The sequence below is a fragment of the Ursus maritimus genome, unplaced genomic scaffold, assembly GCF_017311325.1.
Source record: "Ursus maritimus isolate PB19 unplaced genomic scaffold, ASM1731132v1 scaffold_1, whole genome shotgun sequence".
Classification (NCBI taxonomy): domain Eukaryota; kingdom Metazoa; phylum Chordata; class Mammalia; order Carnivora; family Ursidae; genus Ursus; species Ursus maritimus.
Window position 1 is genome coordinate 106027345 of NW_024423343.1, and position 12605 is coordinate 106039949.

Genomic DNA, 12605 nt, shown 5'->3' on the forward strand with positions numbered 1-12605 from the left:
ACAGAACACCCTAAACCCCAAGAAAAAACCATTACAGCTAGTAAATGAGTTCAGCAAGTTTGCAGGATAAAAAAATCAATATACAGAACTCAATAGAAATAAGCAATATAGGGGCGCCTGGGTGGCTCAGTCGTTGAGCATCTGCCTTCTGCTCAAGGCGTGATCTCGGCGTTATGGGATCGAGCCCCGCATCAGGCTCCTCTGCTGGGAGCCTGCTTCTTCCTCTCCCACGTCCCCTGCTTGTGTTCCCTCTCTCTCTGGCTGTTTCTCTGTCAAATAAATAAATAAAATCTTAAAAAAAAAGAAATAAGCAATATGAATATGAAATTAATAAAACAATTCCATTTACATTAGCACCATAAATAATACAATACCTAGGAATAAATTTAACCAACAGAGGGTAAGACTTATACATCGAAAACTATACAACAATGTTGAAAGAAACTAAAGACCTAAATAAATGGAAAGACATCCCATATTCATGGATTGGAAAACTTGATATTGTTAAGATGACAATACCTTTCCCCCACAAAATTGACCTATAGATACAACACAAACCCTATCAAAATTCCAACTGCCTTTTTTACAGAAATGGGCAAGTTGACCCTAAAATGTATATGGAAGTGCAAAAGACCCAGAAAAACCAAAATAACCTGAAAAAGAACAAAGTCAGAGGACCCACATTTTCCAATTTCAAAATTTACTAGAGTTACAGTAATAATAATAATCAAACAGTCTGGTACTGGCACAAGGACAGACACATATATCAATGGAATAGGATTGAGAGTCCAGAAGTAATCCCATATATTCATGATCAACTGATTTTCAGTGAGACTGCCAAGACAATTCAATGAGGAAAAACAGTTTTGTCAATGTTAGGATGACTGGATAGCCACATGCAAAAGAATGGTTTTAAACCCCTACCTCAGGCCACATATAAAAATTGATTCACAATGGGTTGAAATCCAAAATATAACAGTTAAAAATATAAACTGTTAGAAGAAAACTACAGGTATAAATCTCCATGACCTTGGATTAGGTAACTCTTCCCTAGATGTGACACCAAAAACTCAAGCAATCAAAGGATAAATAGATAAATTGAATTTCATCAAAATTTGAAACTTTTGTGCATTAAAGGGCACTATCAAGAAAGTTAGAAGACAATCCACAGAAGAAAATATTTTGCAAATCATATATCTGATAAGTGTCTTGTATCCAGAATATATATAAAAAAAAAAAAACTCTTAAAATCCAACAATAAAAATGGGCCCCGAATCTGAATAAACATTTCTCCAAAGAAGATATACCAGTGACCAATAAACACATGAAAAGATGCCCAACATGACAGGTTGTTAGGGAAATGAAAATCAAAACCACAACATGGGGCGCATGGGTGGCTCAGTCGGTTAAGCGTCTGCCTTTAGCTCAGGTCGTGATCCCAGGGTCCTGGGATAGAGCTCTGAGTCCAGCTCCCTGTGTTTCTCCCTCTCCTCCCCACTCGTGCTCTCTCTCACTATCTCTGTCACTATCTCTATCTCTCTCTCAAGTAAATAGATAAAATCTAAAAAAAAAACCCACACACACAACATGATACCACTTCACACTCACTGAAACAAACAGTGTTAGTGAGGGTGTGGAGAAAATTACAACCCTCCTACGTTCCCTGGTGGGAACGTAAGGTATGCAGTTACCCAGAAAACAGCTTGGCAATTCCTCAGAAAAGTTCACATAGAATTACCACATTATGCAGCCATTCCGCTCCGCAGTATACACTCAAGAGACTAGAAAATACATAAAGAAATGTTCACAGCAGCATTATTCATAAAAGCCAAAAAGTGGAAACAATTCAAATGTCCACCACAAATGAACACATAGACAAAATGTGGTATAGCCATCCAATTATTTGCACCCCCCCCAAAAGAGGAATGAAGTACGGATTCATACTACAACAGAAATGCACCTTGAAAATATTATGCTAAATGAAAGAAGCTGGGCCAAAAAAAAGCCACATAATATGTAGTTCCATTTATAGGAAATATCCAGAACAAGCAAATCTATAGAGACAGCAGATTAATGGCTGCCAGGAGTTAGGGATTGACTGCAAATGGGTATGAGGTGTCTTCTGGGGGTGATGAAAATGTTCTATAATCACTGGTGATGATTGCACAGCTGGTGAATGTATTAAAAATCCACTGAGTTGTACACCCTGAAAGAGCGAATTTTATGGTATGGAATTCTATCACAAACGGTTAAAAAGCACATGGTGTAATGAAGAATACAACCACATAGCTTACTAGAGGCAGGGACAGAGGCCGGGGCCACCAGCAAGTTGGGAGGGAGGGCTGCCACCCCCTTGTGGCTGAGCGGAGAGTGCCATCCCGGGCAGCCAGCAACACCACCGCAAACAGCCTCTCCCCGGAGCCAGCTTCCCCCACCCACACCTCCCGCCTTGACTCACCGGGAGGCTAGGGCCTTCCGTATGCCTCCGATGAATGACATTTCCCAACCTTCTTACCCCACATGAAATCTGGTTTTGAATGATTTTATTTTCTTCATTTAAAACTCCAGCATCGGTGTGGACACATCTTTGGTTTTACATACATACATACATTCAGTCATGTCGTCTTAGTGACACATTGTCCTCTCGTGTGAGTGTCTCGTTAGTATATTCACCTTATTAGGTCATCTTGAGCAAATTTTCATCATCAGAAATGTAAACGATTTGATAAACAGAACAAGGAGAGTTAAGGTGCCTCCCTCTGTCTGCCCTACCCCGAAACGGAGGCCTAAGGAACACTGCAGTATGAACCCGCACGTGACAGATGGAGCAGAGCGAAGGCGTGTACCTTGAGAGGCAGGACAGCCTCTGCGCGCGTGGAAAGCCCACTCCTCTCCACAGGAGGGGCCGGGCCCACTCGCACCAGGTCCCAGGTGCTGACTGCTAAATGTTCAGGAATTTTATGAACCAGTTCGCATCATGCTGGTAGTGCGACGTGAGTCAGGTGGGGTATTTTCAGCCCGGGATTGGACAGACTACAAATCAGACCCTCCGCCCCCACGGCACTGCACCCCCAGGATCAAAGTCAACACTGGAAGCAGAGGGGAAGGGAGGAGTTGAGGGGTCCCGGGCGGTACTGGGCCTGGCCTGGGGCTCAGGGGCCAGCTGCGTGGCACTCGTCATCGACTTCACACAGCTCCACGGGCTGTGCCCAGCGCCCTGGCTGCCACCCGAGCTACACCTTGGCTCTTGTGCCAAGGGGGCCACTGGGCATGCTCCTGAGGAAGGTGGGGAGCGGCTGAGAGCACTGCAGAGGGCGGGGGTGCTGGTGGCTGTGGGGACAGGGATCTAGCAGCCCCACCCTGCGCTGTACCCAGTGCGGGCCCAGCTTGGGATCTGGCACATGGGAGCCCCAGCGCACCATGGATCACGTGGTGGGTGGGCCTCCACTCTACAGGCCCCTGAGCTCACCCGCTGGGGGAGCCACGTCCCACGCTGCACTGGGAGGAGTGGCTCCGACAGGCTGGATCCCCAAGCAGGGGTGTGACTTGCCTGGGTCCTAACATCCTCTCTGTAGATCAGTGGTGATGTCAAAGGTCCCTTCAGCTGGGACAAAGATTTGGGTGTTTTTAAGATCCAGTCATCGGCTGCACGCCAGGGCTGAGCTTCCATCCCACAGCGTGGCCCCTCCCTAACCACACCCATGCTCAAGACCTCACTTACCCTGCTGCCCCCGCTCAGTCCTCTCCCAGGCTTCAGACCCGCTTATCCCACGGCCTCCCAGGGCTTCCTCTTGGACTTGTCACAGCTCTTGAAATCCCTCACGGCCCAAACTACACCTGCTGCCGTAACTGAGCATCCTCCTGGATTCCACCCTCTTGGTCAGGTCCTCCAATTCCACCTCCCAGAGCCCCTGAGTCCGGCTCCTCTTCCCCATCCCCAAGGCTGCTGAGGAGCCCCCTTGTTGTGGGCCTCCTACCCCATCTCTAGCTCAGCAGCACCCAGAGGTGTGTTTCCAAAGTGCACCGCCGTAGACATCACTCTAGGCCCCTCCCCGCTCTCCACCGCCTCCCTCTGGCCTTGCCCACTCTGGTCCTGTGAGAGCTGGCACTTTACGCAGTTGGCAGGGAGAGCCCCGGGGTGTGTGAGGTGTACGATGAGAGGGTTGTTTCCAGAGGTCGGCCTGGTTCTAGGCAGCGCTGGTGGATGTGCGGAGAATCAGGATCCGGGTGTGAGAACTATCCTGGCATCTCATGGGGGCAGTGGACAGGCAGAGGTCAAGGTGGCATGCAACAGTGAAAATAAAACTCCACAGCTTCTGGGACAGGAAAATCCTCGCGCACCCCAATGGTTGGGTTGGATGTCCATTCCTTAGCTGGCCTGGCCCCATGCCTGTGGTGGGGGGGAGGCGAGCCAGGCCTGGCCTGGGCACTGCATGTGGCAGGCAGACTTCAAGGGAGGGTGTCAATCTATGCTCCCAGATGGCTCCCAGCTGCGAAAACCAAATAAGCAGGAAAAGACACCACGAGAAAAGAAGCAAGCCACCAAAATATTCCCAAGGGCATCTCTGAGGAGTGGAACTGTAGGTGTTTTCTTTCTTTCTTTTTCTGTTCCTGTTATCTTTTCTGTTTCTGGGTTTTTTTCTAACTCTCTGAGATGAGCAATGTTACTTTCACAAGGAAAAACTCTACCCAGTGTTATCCAAGGTGCTCTGGTCCCCGTTTCATGTGATGACCAGCATTTCTCTGGACCCCTGCAGCAGGGCAGGCTGGCCCCTGCTCCCACCACCTGCCTGCCTTCCCAGCTTCTCTCGCTGGGCTGCTGGAAGGCCCAAGGGACTCAGGGACGACAGGACCCCTGCCAAGGGAACAGAGGTATCTCATCTCTGCTCTGCCTCACCCCCCGCAGGCTGTCAGGATGGAGGGTGCCGCCGAAGCTGGCAGCATGTGGCTCTGCCTTATTAGGGTGTCTGCTGTGCCTGAGTCTCCATGTCGCACACATCCCACCCCACTTCACACTGCTCTGCGCTGCTCCTGATGCTGTCCCTGTTCCACTCTCTCCCTTCTCTTCCTCAGAGGCTCACAGGTGGGCAACCAGGCAGCTGGCCGGGGAGCCCTGCAGGCAACAGGAAAGCTGGGGGCTGCCAAGCACACGAAAAGGGTGAGCACCGAAAGGCTGATCGTGTCCGCAGACTCAGGCCACAACGGGAGTGGGCAGCCAAGTGCATCTAAGTACAGGGCTCACTGGGTCACAGGATACGTGCCATTTTGGGTGTCCTAGCTGCCCTCCTACTCCAGGCCAGTGTGGTCCTGCCCTCCTGGTGACCACTCCGTACATCATCCAGGTTTGGGGCCAGCACCCTGTCCTCTGTAGCTGCTCCCCATTCCTGGGCGTTGACTCTCCGAGCCCTTTTCCCTTAAAAAAAAACCCACAGGGTTTTCTCAGTCCACAAGCCACAAGTCAAAGAGCATCCTCCTGCCAGGACTTGGCAGGAAGGGGGCCGCTGGGCCTCAGAGACCATCCCCTCCCACCTAGTCATGAGTCACGCACTTGTACCCAGCCATGTTCCGGAAAGGACTGCAGAGGCCAACACTCGCCAGACACTAGTGCACATGTGACCAGCTTCCTGAGTCACTCAGTCTCTGTGGCCTCAGTTACCTCATCTGTGAAATGGCAACAGGGCCTGAGAGCCCAGACTGGGTCAGGCCTGAGGGAATGCCCTGCCCCCACTCCACCCCAAGCAGCCTGTGCTTGGGCAGAGTTCTAGCCAGGCCCCCACATAGACCCTTTACGATTTTTAAATTTTTACCATTCCTTACAGAGGAATGAAACAGAGGAGGAAACAGAGGCTCCGAAGGTGAGATCTCTGCAGGATCACACAGCTGGGGGTCAGGGAAGCTGATCAAAGCCAAAGGTCAGGTTTTAAAACCTTGTTCAGTTGGTTGTGACCTTGGGCAAGCTCCGGGCCCCTCTGAGCCCTGGTTCTACGTTAGTGAGGGGTTAACTGTGTCCATCTTGGAGGGGTAGGTGGTGGGGTGGGCAGGAGCTTGACCTGCCGTGGCCGGACACCAGCGGGAGATAGGGGCACCCCGGTCTTGACAGGCGCGGCTACCCTGGCAGCCAGCCGAGCTCTAGGGGCCGGGCGGGAGGCGCGGCAGGTGGATCCGCCGGCTTCCCCGGAGCAGAGGGCAGGGCGGGGGGGTGGGGGGGTCCCTTCCCGCAGTCCCGCCCAGACTCGCACCCTCCCGGCCCTTGGCGTGGGTGGGGGGCTGTTACCTTCCCGTCATGGTGGCCAAGCGCGCTGAGCCCAGGGTCGCCTCGGGACCCCCTCTGCCCCCTCAGCAGCCAGACGAGCACCAGCCAGCAGGTCCGGGGCGCGGAGCAGGGAGACGCCCAAAAAAGGCCAAGAGCGGCTCCGCCTGCCGCCCAGCCCAGCCCAGCCCGCGAGGTGGGGGTGGAGGGGGGGCGGGGGTGGGGTCCGCCCCGCCCGCGAGGGGGGGTGAAGTGGGGGCGGGGGAGTGGGCCCCGCCACTCGCGCCGTCCTAGCTCTGGGGACACCCGAGCTTGGCTTGCGGCGGACGCGCGCGGGTCACGTCCTCCCCGCCCGGGCTTCGCTCGCCACCTCCCCGGATTCCGGGCATAGTTTTCCTTTTAAAGGGAGTGAAGTTATAATAACCGCGAACGAGCCCCCCAGTCCCGCCGGGACGCCCTGCCTGGCGCTCCCCCTCCGCTGTCCCGGGCTGCCCTGGAACGTCAACACGGGCGGGGGACGGGAGATTGGAGGACGCAGAGGGACGATGCTGAGACCACCTCCCCGCTGGCTCCAAGCCCTGAGTTCCCACTTCGGCCCGGGCCAGAGAGGGGGTCACCTTCACGCTTTCATTCCTCAAACAGACTCTCTGGGCACCGACTCGTTACCGCAGCCCGCGGGGTCCCGCCCCCAAGGAGGCCGAGGTGGAGAAGGCGTCCCTTCAAGTCGTGAGTCGGACGGCATACTGAATGCCCCATCAGTGCCCTCCCGGGCAAATAACCGTTTCCTCCAAGTGTGCGAGTAACCCCCACCTAGCAAAAGGTACTTTACAATGAAAACACCGAACGCCCAAGTTGGGGAGGAGAACCAAGGACTCTTCTCTACGATGAAGCACTACTGACAAGTTAGAGAAGAGCTGTCTCCAGTGACCCTGTGACACAAAACCATTTAGGAGGTCTATTCTGGGAAAATCACTACCCAAACCCTCACTTCCTCTACCCACAGGCAGGTATTTCTAGCTGGGCTGTGGAGCATAGCTTATGACTGGAAGCAGCCTGAATACCACACTGTGAGGCCAGGGCTGAGCAGCCTTATATGTTAACCCTACTGAACATCAAGTTACTCCTAGCCTGGCAACAGATGAAGACTATCTGGAAATGACAGTGCCAAGTAGCAGCCCACAAAGAGACAGTGGGACTCAGCATGAGGAGTTGATGGTGACGGACACACTACATCACAGAAGTGAGCTTGGAAAAGGCGTCTGTCCCTAAGCAGCTGGCATCTTGAAACGTGTGCAGTGTGCACTTGATAGTTCTTTGGCAGCTGTGTCTTAGCCGATACTGTTTAACTGTAATTCAATGGTTAATTAAGCTTAAAGTATGGATGATCTCTTGGTTCATCTGGCTCCTTGAGGAGAAATGCTCTTCACAATTGCTGATGCAGATGGAACGGGTGGGTGTACTAGAGGCTGGGCACCAGAAATGCACTGCCCAGCCGGATGGTTCCCTGAATACTGGGGCTCTTTAGGAACCAAAACGGATGAAAAGGAGAAAGGAGAACACCAAAGGGACCTGTTCCCTGCCTCAAGGGACAGCCGGAAAGCCTCCTTTAGTATGGTTGCTGAGCACAGGAGGAAGTGCCCAGGGCCAAACCAGAGCCCCCTGCTGCTCACGCAACCACTCAGCCTGCCTCCTCCTTGGGCCAGGCAAACTCAGAGCTCAGTGGCGTCCGTGGCATGGCTCAGCTCTGCTGCAGTACGCAGGATCCGAGGAGCCCTGGGCCAGCCTCATACAGTGCAGCCAGTGTCAGACCGGCAGGAAAGCTGCAGTTGCCCCACAATGGTCATTCACACGTTCACTCCCTCAGACCCATTCATTCAAAAGCAATTATGCTGTTCGGGCACTGGGAGCTGAGCAGTGAACCACAGGACATGGGGTGAGGAGTGAACAGTAAACAAAACATAGACATGACTTAAGGCAGGGACGGTGCTGCAAACAAAAAGACAATGTGGGAGGCTGATTGGAGGGGCAAGGAAGGCTTCTGAGAAGTGTCATCTGAGCTAAAACCGGAATGAGGAAAAGAGCCAGCAGGGGGAATAGCAAGGGCAGTGGCCCTGAGGTGGGAATGGGCTTGGGGAGCTCAAGGGTCAGAAAGAAGGCGATGTGTCTGGAGAACAAGGAGGCAGGGGGCATGGGAAATAAGGAAGAGGGGTTAGGGGGCCAGAGCATGAGGGCCACACTAGCGTTTGGATTCCACCCTTAGAAAGGTGGGAGAGAAGCAAGAATAGACACAACACCCTCTGGGGCTCAGGGGGCTGCGAGAACCCTCCATTCACAGGGCGTTTCCCTAGTCGCCCCACACCCCCCTCTCACTCCCCCTCTCCAGCTGACAGCCACACCTGAGCCAGCCCAGTGCCCAGGGGTGCTAAGGCAGGGGTGAGGGTTCATGGAGGCCAAGGGAGGGGCTAGGCTTCCCTTGACCAGACCAGCCTAATTAGTAGCATGAAGGCTACCTCAAGTGGCCTCCTCCTGTGTCTAGGGCCAAACCCCCTCCCCCATGTGACAGTGGGGACCAAGAAGACCTTGCAGCCCTGAGGAAGCCCAGGCCCCAGCAGGAGCCAGAGTGCCTTCCCAGCACGCAGGACCAGTGTCATGCCTGTTTAATGATGGTCCATATGACACAAGGGCACCCCAACAGTTCTGCCCAAAGGGTTTCTCCCCTCAGATCAGGTTTAGGCATCTCCCTCTCAGAGCACTGGGGATGGCCCAACTGGGTCATTGTTAAGAGGTAGTGCATAACTGGAATTAACCAGTTCCTTCAAATCCTAACTTAATTCCAGAAGTGGTCTGTGAGAATCCCCAGGGAAGGGCAGGGAAGCACCTGGACTGCCCAGAGGAGAAGCTGGACTGCTCTAGTGGGAGCCTGGCCAAAAATGAATAGTGGGCAACACACCCACCTCTGTATACCCCCAGATAGCAGAGCATTTGCTGCTTTAACAACTGTTTCTATTTTAAAACGTGAGGGGCGCCTGGGTGGCACAGCGGTTAAGCGTCTGCCTTCGGCTCAGGGCGTGATCCCGGCGTTATGGAATCGAGCCCCACATCAGGCTCCTCTGATGTGAGCCTGCTTCTTCCTCTCCCACTCCCCCTGCTTGTGTTCCCTCTCTCGCTGGCTGTCTTAATCTCTGTCCAATAAATAAATAAAATCTTTAAAAATAAATAAATGAAATAAAATGTGAGCATGCCCTCAGAAGCGAGATCTACTCTTCTATACATCATCTGACCAGCCCAAAATGACCTTACTTCTTCCTGGCCCAAGCAGAGCTCGGTGAACGAAGTTTGATTACGATTATGGTGGAATCATAATCCACTAATTTTTTTAACGTTTGCAGAACAAATAACAAGAGACTCAGAGGTTTTCTTAGTCTGTGGAGAGCACAGAACCCTTCTTGAGAGTCTGGTTTATTCAGGGTTAGAACAGGGCCACGGAGCTCACAACCGCTTTGCAGAGACTGACTGGCCTTGGGCTTTGAAAAGGAAAATGCCATTTCTCTCTTACCTTAGCTCTGGGACAGGCCTGATGCAACTCACGGGTCTGGACCAAGAGCGGCCTAGAACAACCCCAAAGAGCATTCAGGAATGCCACATTCTTGCACCTTAAGGCATCACAGTGTGGGTCATCCAACAAGAAATCACCCGTGCACTGTGACCACAGAGTTCTTTCCGGGCAGGGTCGCTGGCCGCCCTCTGCTCCTAAGCACACCTCTCTTCCACATGCTGGGGTTTATTTTGCTTCCTCTTTCCCATTAGAACAGCCAGCCCACCAGTCTTCCCACCGGAGCATCTCCAACCTCTGTCTAGAATAAAGACCAGCTGTGCCCCCCTACCACACTCCCCAACCCCAAACTGTCCAGACTTGGCCTCACCTGCAGAGGGCCTAGCATCCAGCCAGGGTGAGCTGGCTTCCACCATCCGCTTGCCACCTAAGGGTGTGTGAGGCTGAACCGGGAGGCAGACCACCCTGGGGCTGTTCCCTTACCCCACCATTAGCAACAGTAGCATGACCACTTAGGAGACATAAAGGGAATGGCAGGGAGAACCAGGTACCGGGCCCCACGCACATCTTGAGAGCAAAAAGCACCACTCAGACGCCTCGCAGTGTCTCTACCTCAGGGGGCTGAGTCGCTACTCCACCTCCTTCTGCTGCTTCCTTCCCTGAGCGCTGCCAGCAACTTCTCTGAGGGAAATAGCAGCTGCCAGGCCCGCTTGGCACGGCCACTTGGAGAAGGACCGGGCAGCAGCTGGGAGTCACCAGCTGCCACGAGTCCCCAGTTATCCCAGCCTCACCTCTCCCTGGGCAGGAGTTTCGGCGGGAGCTGGAGGGAGGGCCGGAGGCACCTTGGGGTCAGGAGAGGGTGGAGGAAGCCAGGAAGGAAAGGCCGACCTCCCTGGGGAGGTGCCTGCAGGGGCGGGCCACTGAAAGCCCATTCCCCTGCAGGCCAGGGAGCCAGAACAGAACAAAGGAGCGACAGCTGCCCGTGGCATTCAGAGAGACGTGGGGGGGGGGGGCACCCTTTGGCAGCCACTAAAATGAGCATTTACTAAACTCCTGAGCTCATGAGCCCCCGGGGAAGCCTGATGTTTACAGCACGTACATGGGCCAAAACCAAGCCCTACAAGGGCACAAAGAAAACCCGCAACCACTTTGAGTGACCCAAGAACAGTTACTAAGACACCTTCTTGCTAGTTATTATTTTCCCTGAGAAGAGAGAAATCTCAGGATTATTGATCTGATTTTCAGTTAATTATTTTCTAATCTTTTGCCATAAAAATTGCATTGTATTTGGAAATGCCCAAAAATAGAAAATTGGGATGCCTGGGTGGCTCAGTGGGTTAAGTGTCTGCCTTCAGCTCAGGTCATAATGTCAGGGTCCTGGGATGAATTCCCACATCGGGCTTCTTGTTCAGTAGGGAGCCTGCTTCTCCCTCTGCCTGCTGCTCCCCCTGCTTGTGCTCTCTCACTCTCTCCCTCTTTCTCGCTCTGTCAAATAAATAAATAAAATCTTTAAAAAAGGAAGGAAGGAAGAGAAAGAAAGAAGAAAGAAAGAAGAAAGAAAGAAAGAAAGAAAGAAAGAAAGAAAGAAAGAAAGAAAGAAGAAAGAAAGAAAGAAAGAAAGAAAGAAAGAAAGAAAGAAAGAAAGAAAGAAAGAAAGAAATTGCTTTGAGTTTCACCACCAAAGATGGGTGCCAACGATAGTTCAATTCCAGTTGTATCTGTGCACAATTATTGTGTGCACAGTTGTGTGTGCGATTTCACACTGTTCCTTCATGGTAGATGCCCACACGGTGCAGCTCTCACCAGAGCTGCCTGGCTATAGAGCTCTGGGGCACCATGCACTCCGCACTACGCATAAACACTGTCCCTAGGTCTCCTCCAACCTGTGCTACTGGGGGGGGGGGTGCAGCATCAGTGTGTAGATTCAACTTTTGAGGATAACTCGTTTTGTTTTTCTTTTTTCTTTTGTTTATTTGTTTTAAAGATTTTATTTATTCATTTCAAAAAGAGAGAGACAGAGCACACACATGGGGAGCAGCAGGCAGAGGGAGAAGCAAACTCCCCACTGAGCAGGGAACTCGATGCAGGGCTCCATCCCAGGACCCCGAAATCATGACCTGAGCCAAGGGCAGACCCTTAACCGACTGAGCCACCCACGTGTCCCTGGTTTTGTTTTTCAATAAATTTTATACCCCTTGAGGTTGAAACTGTCTATTTTACGTAACACGGCACCCAAGGGAAGCTGGCTAGATATACAGCAAGCACTCGACAATGTGTTGGAACCAGTGATGCGATGCTGGATTGCCATGTTGTTTAAAATGACCTGCTTCCATGGTATAAATACGCTATACACCAGAATGTAAACCCTCCAAGACAGACTCTTGCCTTGTTCACGGCTCTGTCCGCTGGACCAAGAACAGGGCTCTACTCAGAGAAGTTGCTCAGTAAATATTTGTCAAATGAACGTCATTTCAAACATTCTTGTAAGTTTCACACGCCTACGAGCCGCCTGAATGTACAGTGCGTATCACTCCTGCCGCTCAAGCATCTCAGATAACATTTTACTCAACGCAGCTAGTTCTGAACTGAATTTGTATAAATAAAAAAGTTTATTTACACCTAAGGAACCATGATATGAAGAAATCTTGATAGAAATAATTCTTTTAAAAACAGAATCTGGGAGCGCCTGGGTGGCTCAGCCGGTTAAGCGGCTGGCTGTCTTCGGCCCAAGTCATGACCCTGGGGTCCTGGGATCGAGCCCCACATCGGGCTCCCTCTCAGCAGGGAGCCTGCTTCTCCCTC

The 12605-nt window shown here is 52.2% G+C and overlaps 1 protein-coding gene across 2 annotated transcripts in view; it reads right to left on the minus strand.

Annotated features, from left to right (window-relative positions):
- LIMS2 (LIM zinc finger domain containing 2) overlaps positions 1–10535 on the minus strand; it is a 41411-nt gene extending 30876 nt beyond the window's left edge. Inside the window, exon 1 of one of the 2 annotated variants that reach the window (XM_008686070.2) lies at positions 10416–10535. Coding sequence is in view for 1 of the 2 variants with exons in the window: in XM_040619314.1 (XP_040475248.1) it covers positions 6275–6285 (11 nt within the window). In the remaining variant the exon portion in view is untranslated. Of the gene's footprint in view, positions 1–6274; positions 6413–10415 lie in introns of those variants that run through there. The other variant, XM_040619314.1, reaches the window with a different exon arrangement.
- Positions 10536–12605: the final 2070 nt, after the last annotated feature.